The following is a 9,546-nucleotide window of genomic DNA, read 5'->3' on the forward strand; positions in this document are numbered from 1 at the left end:
AGGATTTAATACAATATTTTAGACAAAATTACTTGGTAGAAGAAGCTCAGCAAATGAAAAGCCAGTTATTTTTCTGACATTGATGATTGACCAAGCACTCACACAACTCAAGAACAATATATAAAGGTATGTTTTAATTTCAGACAGAAAAAAAAAAATCAATGCAACTTATTTTGATGTCTTTTAATTATAAAAAATCATTTCATGTCTTTAATTATGTCCTAGTTTACAGTAAAGATTGTGAAAATATCACATTCTTTCTGCTGTAATTGTTGTACATTGCTCTTGTTGTGATAAATACATGTTTAGATCTTTTGTTGTTCCATCAAAAACAAAGATTTCTGAAGTGAGACTATGAGAATGAACAAGGGGCGGCCATTTGAAAGGAGCTGGAAACCAGATGTCCACCAGGTGGAAATTCCCCTAGCAGCTTTGGCACAACTGTTTACTCTTAATTGTCATATATTGATTTATTCCATGAGTTAATCTTCTTCAGTTCAGGCTCACTCTTTATAGATCAATTGTGTCTGATTAAATAAAACAAAACTTTATCTTGTGCAGGTATAGAACACAACCGCTTACATTAAAAAGCAAATGTAGATCCTGATGTGTTTACCTGTGTGTCAGCTGGGAGCCGCGCAGACTCGACATTGTGTCTTCCAGATTCTGGCGAAGGTCGAGAACATTCTGCACAGTCCGCTTCCTCTGGGAATCTGGATCTGTGTGAAAATAAAGAACATCTTAGAGGTGTCTTCTGTTTCATTTATGTTTGAATGTGTATCATTTTATAGCGTTTTTACACACAAACACTGATGCATAAAAGCTGGTTTGCATTATTTGCGTCTGCAATAGTGTGCCAGCTGTTTTCCATGCAGAAACTCATCCAGTGTATGTTCAGGTCATTAGGAAAAGTAATGGGCTGTTTCACTAATTCAGACTACACCCCTCTGAACTGATGTGGTACTTCCTCAAGTTGTCTGTAACTTAGATTGCCCAGCAGGGGGATTCCCACCACACCCAAGATCTCTTTCAGATGTTTTTCTTCTCAACTGTATTTTTCCGATCCACTGATCATTAGCTAAGACTCACATGCCTGAACTATACCACCAAGCTGAATTACACCCACAGCAGAGTTACTCTATGTCAGCTTATTTTCTCCCAGCTGCATGCATTATAAAGTCACTGGGTTATGACCATGTCAAATCAATATTACAGTATTATTAGAGGTCTTGTTGTGTTAGCTGTAAAATATGTGTCTATAAAAAAACAAGAACCTGGGGGTTCCCACTGCACATCTGAGGCAAATAACCCACGGGCAAGACAAATGAACAATAAATGCATTAACTAGAAAAGCTGGATGCATGGCAAAGACGTTGAAGACCCCACACGTAACAGTAACGTGCTGAGCTTATATGAGGATGTTTAACTAATTTAGGAAGGAATCAGAAGAACATAAATCAGACAAATCAGAAACAGACTGTGTATTTAAAACATGTTGTGTCGCCTCCTTGTCAACAAGAAGGCAAAACAGAAAAAGAAAATCTGTTATTAAAGATTTGACCTAACATGAATGGTGACCAAATTGGTTCTTGGACTTTCATCCAGTAGAAGCAAACTGCCACAAAACCTTTTTAGAAACTGCATTTGTAAACCATTAAGCATTACATACCTATAATAATTAATGATAAACATCTGTGAAAGCTTTAAAATATTTAAGTCATATTTTAATTTGAGTGAATTTTAATGATGACCCAATACAGCCAGTCTTTTGCCAGAAGAAGACTGGCAAAACAAACAAAAGACAAAACTGAAATAGAAATAACAGAATTTAAAAAATGAGAAAAAAAAAACAGTGGTTCTGCAGCTTATGAAACCACCTATATCAGCAAAAACGTTCAATCTTTGTTCCACAAATTGATGTGCAGCAACATTAGTAGTTAGTAATGTGGAAGACATTAGTCATGTTATATTGCTGATGTCTTTCCTTCCTGGTAATGTGTCACCTTGGAAACCTGAGAAACAAACTGTTGCGACTTCTACTTTTAGAGAGGTGCTCACATCTGTAATGATTGAAATACAGATCTCCTCTTAAAGCAGAAAATGTATATCATGCAACTTTACACTTTTGCATAAAATTTATTTTTTTTAATGACAGCCTTGAATCTGTTGTATGTTTTTGAACCAGATCACTCATTCATGCATCAAACTCAAAAATCAAGAAGAGTGCTCTTCCTCCCATAACTTGATACAACAAAAGGAAAATCTAAATTGTCTGCCAACTAACAAATAACATTTTTTTTTACAGTTAGAAATTTCTTATGAACAAAATGTGCATATAAATTCATTATGTGGTAACAAACTGTTGCCACAGTGCTATTGCTCTACTTTGTTTTTGTAGACATAAAATTTTAACATTTTTATTTTCTCATAAATAACTTTGTCTCCTCTCATTAAATATGCACTTCTGTTTCAAAGTGAAAATTGTTTCAAATAAAATTACTGTGAGAAAAACAGAAAATGTTACTTATCCTTTTTAAGAGATTGAATATAAGTGGTTGGAAATATCTAGCTCTCTTTTACCACCTTTACCACCTTCTTTACCAAATGAGACATCTTTAACACAAGCATTTAATATGCGTTAATTCTGCAAGTTAATTTTTAGTACTGATTTTGTCCTTCACATTACTGTTACAATTTGCAAAGGTAATTTTAAACATTTGAGATAAAAAAAAAAATACTGAATAAGAGGCAAAAGGAACCCATGGATCTTGTTCAGGTTTCTATAAATATGAGAAAAGCTAAATTGCTTTAGTGGGATATAGCAGCATCTTTTTAGGGCACCATCATATTTTTTTTTTCTTTTAACATACCACCTGTCACCCAAAAAAGTTCAAGGGAAACCAATTTCATTAGAATGAAGAGGGATGAACATCCTACAAAATCAAATGAATCCCAAGGAATACACTGATGCAGGAATGCTCAATGTAAGACACCTGTGACTCCCATCTGTTTTGCATACGTCCTGAATGAAGCATGCACCGGACCCCTGTGTCACAGTTTGTGGCCCGTTAGCATTCTGCACTGCAGAAATGCCAACACCAAGTTTTCACCAGATATGGAAAACTTGGAATGTTCCTAAGGCAGATGTAGCACCTGTGATTATTTGCCCACTGTCAGAAGGCCTCGTTCATAAATGTTATGATTTTTTCTCATCTGCCACTGATATGAAGCAGACCTAAATGGGGAACATTTTGTGAATGGAAAATAACTTCAGATAAGTTTCCAGCTGATGAAGAAGTAAACCAGCACATGTCAAAGTTCACAAAATGAAACAAACTGGCAATTTTAGTCTGACTCTTCAAGTCAGACAGAAGGCCTTGCACACTGCATGAATTCATTAAGACAGTGTAATAAATAATAAAAAATAGCAAGGAGAAGATTTTGCAGCTTTAATCAGGCGCTATGAGTACTTTTTATTTTGCTTTCTTCTATTTTCCCAGAAAGAATAAAATGTGACTTTATAACACAAGCATTGACATTGATTTGTGAAGTGGCAGGTTAGCAAACAAACAAGGAGGATCTAATTTTTCTACAGACGAATAATATTTATTCACTGTATGTAATGAAAAACATGAAATAAATGTTCAGCTAGATCTTACTGAAACTTTTTTTGCTTTTGAAATTATTACTTTTAAAATGTATGCATAGTTTTTGGGACAAATACCAAATATTTTAGTATTGGTGATAAATTGAAACATTGATTTATAAATATTTACTCTGGAAACACTGGGGAAAAGTAAACATTGTCAAATACATGATTGTAATGCATTTGATGTTGAATGTGCTATCTTTATCTGAAAACATATAAGCAGACATATCTGACTCCTGAATGTCTTTAACGTTGAAACAATGTCGACTATTTTCCTGTCCCATTTTCCTTTCCATTATAATGAATAAAGGCTATTATAACAGAGATCTGAGATTACAGCTCCCAGACAATCATTATGAAATGAGGTTGTTCCTTTTCTTTTTTACTTTGCATTCAACAATTGGTCTGTTCTAACAATACACAGTGTTCAAGAATTCAACGCTGCAAAAACGTAGTGTCTTTGAAAATATTTTCAGACTTCTTATCTGAAGTAGAATGAAGTGGGCATGATGTTTTGGTCCACTAATGTACAAATTCAGCATGAAGAACACATTTTTATGTTCACATCATAAAAGCAGCATTTGGATATTTTTTATCCCTGCAATACTTGAAGCATACATTTACATGGACAGCTTAATAAATGAGACCATTAACTAACTACATCATTCTTGATGTTTTGCTGGAAAACAGAGACCTTCTATGTTCAGAAGTGAAGACATACTTTCAGAAGGCTCTTTATAAGGTATACGGCTGAAGCAGCTCAATATAAGGCATTGACCATGCCCTGAATGTACAACAGGCCATACGTATAAAGATATTTACAGTAGCAAGCATGCTGACCGGATGTTCATAAGTTTTTTAACTTAAGATAATAGAGTGAGTCAAAGATGTCTTTCAGAAAGGTTGAATTATTGCTACGCTTCAAGAAAGCAAAATACAAGCACTAACGACTGCTAAATTTTAAAAAGTATGTTTAAGAATAGTGATAAAGTTAGACATCAGGAGATGTCATGTTTTGATTGTTGATTCTATGTTGCATGACTTTGTGTTTTAATGTTTGTTATGACGTAAAACACTTTGAAATGACTTGCTGCTGAAATGTGCAATACAAATAAAATTTGATTGATTGATTGATCTCCTAAAATAATAAAAAAAAAAAAACTGAAACTATTGTAATTTGGTTTTATTCCCATGACGTCACGAGCTGCGACGGAGTCCTACAGTAACATAAGTGCCGACATGGAAGCGCACATATGCACATACACTATTTATACAGTGCTCTTGCCTCAGGTGTCACAGCCATCCCAGCTTTTAATTGTCAGTGTCAAACATTTTCCCGATTCAGAAATTCAAACTGAGCTATTTCCGGATTAAAATGCACCGGGAGGGAGTCACGTGACAACGTAATGACACGGTATTATTTGAGTGTTTTCTATTAAACCAAGTACTGCATTTTGGTTATAGGCTTCTGTTTTTTCAGTGTTATGATTATTTTTATTTTGTTTGATGATAGTTATCTGTGTTGGAAGTGATTGTTTTTGCTTTGTTTTCTTGTGAGTAGAGCCTGTGACTATAAAACATGGCTCTGCAACTCAGGTAATCAGTTTGAGTTTAGTTTCCAAACAGGTCACACTGATGGTGATGGACTTTTGAGTTGTTGTGAAGGTACTGCAGTTTTTTTTTAATCTATCTGCTCATATATGGTCAATATGCTGCAGAGATTCTCCAATTGTTTTTCACCTGATGATGAGCACAATAAACACTATCTAAAGTGAACTATGGTATTGGCCCATAACCCATGAGGAGATTTTTGGCATGAAAAGCACAAAGCACGTTTCTAAGGCAAAAGATAAAGATTATGCAGGTAAATGCGCCCAGATGTACTTTAGAGTGTTTAGCACTACAGAGTCACCCAAGATTAGGGTCAGATATGTTTGTGCATAAAAAATAAGGTCAGGTAGCCACATAAACATTCTGAACAGTCAGGTTTTACTTCTTTGGAAGGTCTTGATTTGCCAAGACGACATTGCATTAACAAGTCTGTAACAGTGAGTCATATTTTCATGCACTAGTAACAACAGACTCTTGTTTGAATCACTTTTACAAGTAAAATAAAATGTTTCCAGTTTTTTTTTTTCAAATGTAGACCTTTGTAAACATTTTGTTATAAACATTTTTAAAAACACTATGATTCAGATCAAATCGTTTAGGAATCGTTCTACATACTCCAACATAAGATTGATGTGAGTGAGACAAGTTTATGGGTCACCTTGTTTGCACACAACTTTTTTGTTAAGTCAAACTTTCTTTGGGACTGAAGTCTCCTTTGTGAAGGCCACTTCAAACATTGATTTTGTTGTTTTTCAGTCAGCTTGGTGGCATGTTGAGGGAGTTCCAGATGACAAACTCACTTTTGACTGAGCTTTAACTTTCATGGCTAGCATCTTAAAGTCACAGCTGACCTTAACACCCATACAATCCAATGTTGCCAGTCCCCAGTTTTCCTCACAAATGTAGCTATGATCATTACACCTTTGGTTTCATCAGACCACAGAGCCTGTTTTCCATAAGTTATAGATTTTTCTCTGAATGTATTCGCAACATGTATTGTTCCTTGTTATGTTGCCTTTATAGCAATGGCTTCTACTATACTGAGGGACGTTTCAAGTTAAAATCTAAATTTTTTCACTGTGGATAATGACACTTTCCTGCCAGCTTCAGTAAGCATTTTCTTTAACATTTTTTGTTGCTTTGGGGTTGATATGCACATTTTACACCACATGTTCGTCTTTGCTACAAATAATCATTTCCCTTCTTGAACTCAATAATGAAGGACTTTTGATGTATTTGCAAATAATCTTTAAAACTTTCAGGCGTCTGGAAATAGTGAAAGACTCTTGTGCTACAATTTCTTGCAGTCCCACAAAGGACATGGAAGTGTGGTTGGTGCCATCTGCCTTGTGTTGTTTGCAGTTCTCAGTGGCTGATATTTAATTTGTGACAAACTTGAATGATTGATTTCTATACTGGTTAATGAGGCATGGGTAACATGTCGAATTGCAACAGATGTGTTCGTTAAAAGGCCTAAGGAGTCATGTTGATGATACAAAGTAAATCCCATGTGAGCAAAAGCATGTATGCATGTTGCTTTACTATAAAGGTGTGTGGAATTGTGTTGATGAATCAGTTGAATGATCCAGTTTCATCAGTGGTATTGCAATGTGAAATTTCTCTCTTTGGTTATATTTACAGGCATTTGCATTCTTTTCATGCAGTTTTAAATGTAGCATCAAATATTTAAGTAAAATAAAACCTGAAACATGGTTTATTTTTATTTTTCTTTATAGGAAAGATTGAGTGCATGTAAAGCAGGCTTTGTGTTAAACAATCTGGCAGATTTCCAAAGATAATGCTTTGTAGTTCTCTGATGTGACTACAGGTGTTAATATTTCACTTGCCGGTGAATACAAAAGACTCTGCATGTGTGAAGAGAAAGAAAACACAAAAGAATCAGCCATCAGAATCTTAATCACCATCTTCTATGATTGAAATCCTCTTTTGATGCATAAAGTCTATCCAAAAACATGACCTACAGCTTCATCATCAAAGTAGTAAAGAGGGTGTAAACCAACTGTCCTAACACTGGAGATGATTAAAGCTGAGAAGAGGTTTAAATGTGTCTGAAAAAGGAATTCAATTTGGTAAAATGTCGATCTCAGCAATTTTGTCAAGATTTCTTTTTTTTTTTTTTTTTTGGAAGCATGCATCGATATCTGGATGAAACCTTGATTTTCCTGTAAATGAGAGCTTTAGAAAGATAGTCAATCTGCTGGTAATAATTTCATAACCCCCCAGGCTTTATGAAGTCATCTTGTAATGTCCAATTTAGCAAGTGAGCACATTTCTCATAATTCAAGCCTTTGGGCTTCAGACGACTGAGCCACATGTTGGAAGAGTATGAACAATGGAGTGCCATAATGTCCGACAATCTACTCATTTTTCTGTGAAACGGTTCAGCTAAGATAGCATTCAATAAAACAAAAGGAAGACCAGCATGCTGTGCTCCCTCCCCCTGGTGAACTGCAAAAAAACGCGCTCAGAAGAAACGTTGACCTGCAGCAGAAGCAGGTGCCGTGTTGCTGTATCAAAGGGGGCGTGGTCCAGAGAAGGGGATAGCATGATGAGTGCTTCCAGCTAGGAGTATGACATCCAAACCTACTGTCTTTGGTACTTACCTAACATCTGACTGAAAAGAAGCTGTTCCAGGTCTCCTAGTACTGTCACCACCAGCTCTGGGTCCACCTTCAGGAAAGGCTTATCTCCTCCTTCCTCTCCCTGGGCTTTGGAGCCGGATTCTCCTCCAGCTCCGGCTCCGGCTTTCTTTGGAATGGCCTTCGCTTTGCTGGAGAGGATTTCATCGTCTGACTTTCCGTCATCAGGTGCCTTGCTTATAGGTTTCACCTCAGCAAAAGGACCACGAGGTATGCGGCTATGCTTGCTCAGGGCAGAGGGAGCAGCTAGAGCACTGAAGGGCTTGGGTTTTCCCTGGAACAGTGAATGTTCAGATTTGGATAGGTTTCGAGAAAGAGGGGCACCCCCGCCGGCACTACTGCCACCCCCTGTGGTCTTTGGCTTGTTGGTCTTGGTCTGCCCTGTTCCAGGCTTGGCCATGTCATCACACCACTTTGGCTCATATAGATGCAGCTTCTTCTCAGCATCAGTGAGGACAGCCAGGTTTGTCATCGACCTCTGCTTGCGAAGATTGGAGGGCACTGGTATCCTGCCCTCAGAACTGCCAGCCCGATAAACCTTCAGCTCCCCACGCTGTGTGCTCTGGGGCACTCCAGACTTGGCCCTCTTAGCTGCCATGCCTACTCCTTTGCCATCTGCTTGGCCGTATGCCTTGGTGCTGTCTGTCCTTTCCATCTTCAAACCTCCTTCTTTGCCTTTCACTCTATTCCCAAGCACGCCTCCTCCATGAGACCGTTATCAAAATGCATCAGGAGGGGGAAAACAGTCTTCCCTAGTTAAACTCCTCTTCTTATGTGGAATCATACATGTAAATATCCCCCTCCAACACAATCCTGCTGCTTTCTTTTCCTTCCCTCTGTATCCTTCTGTCTTCCTCTTTCTTCCTGACTGGCTGCTGCAGCTGCAGTGCAGCCCAGGCGCTCCCTTTCTCTTCTTCCTTTCTGTCCTCCTCTCCACCGTTTTTTCCACTCTCCTCCCTTTTGCACGCCCTCCTGCTGCTGAACCGCGCAGCAGCAGAATGACAGCGGAGGCACACGCAACAGCACTCCCTCCTCCCCTCTGCTCTTTGCTGTCTCTCCTTTGCCTCTGCCTTCCCTCCCATCCTCCTTCCGCCCGTCCCTTTTCTTTGGTTTAAAGATGGTTTACCTTCTCTGACCAGAATAAGTCAAACACAAGCGAGCAACGAGAGAATGGATTTTAACACTGGCATGCAATTATTCTCTAACGTATCTGGATTTCCCACCATTTTCTGTGATTCCTTTGTTCTTCCCCTCCCCCTCTTTTCCTCAAGGGTTCAATGTTCAATACTTTTGATGAAAAAAGTCAGATTGATTTTGTTATTAATAATCAAAGCAATAGATATTCAGATGCATAGCTGCAAAATATAGCACATATTATAGTCACTGTCATAATTCAACACAGTGTAACAACTGGAGCAACCAGATTATCTCTTGATCCTGTCTGAGCTTCCTTATGATATCTATTCCAAAATTCCTACCCTAAAAAATCATTTGCTGACCAGTTCTACACTGCCTTCCAACTGTTTTCTATATAAACACAGGCAATGAGAAATTATGTACGCAAAAAAACCTTGCAGCTTGCCAAATAAGAGAGTGAATGACAAGATGTGCCAGAATAAGCAAGTG

The 9,546-nt window shown here is 37.6% G+C and overlaps 1 protein-coding gene across 2 annotated transcripts in view; it reads right to left on the reverse strand.

Moving 5' to 3' along the window:
• The window catches only part of nav1b (neuron navigator 1b), a 40,651-nt gene extending 31,369 nt beyond the window's left edge, over nt 1-9,282 (reverse strand). For both annotated transcript variants that reach the window (XM_055050049.1, XM_055050047.1), the window contains exons 1-2: nt 7,885-9,282; nt 617-719 (exon numbers count right to left, since the gene is read on the reverse strand). In XM_055050049.1, the coding sequence (XP_054906024.1) occupies nt 617-719; nt 7,885-8,575 (794 nt within the window). In that variant the 5' untranslated portion in view covers nt 8,576-9,282. The remainder of the gene's footprint in view (nt 1-616; nt 720-7,884) is intronic.
• Between the last annotated feature and the right edge of the window lie 264 nt (nt 9,283-9,546).

This window comes from Poeciliopsis prolifica, unplaced genomic scaffold, assembly GCF_027474105.1.
Source record: "Poeciliopsis prolifica strain line A6 unplaced genomic scaffold, Auburn_PproV2 SCAFFOLD030, whole genome shotgun sequence".
Lineage (NCBI taxonomy): Eukaryota > Metazoa > Chordata > Actinopteri > Cyprinodontiformes > Poeciliidae > Poeciliopsis > Poeciliopsis prolifica.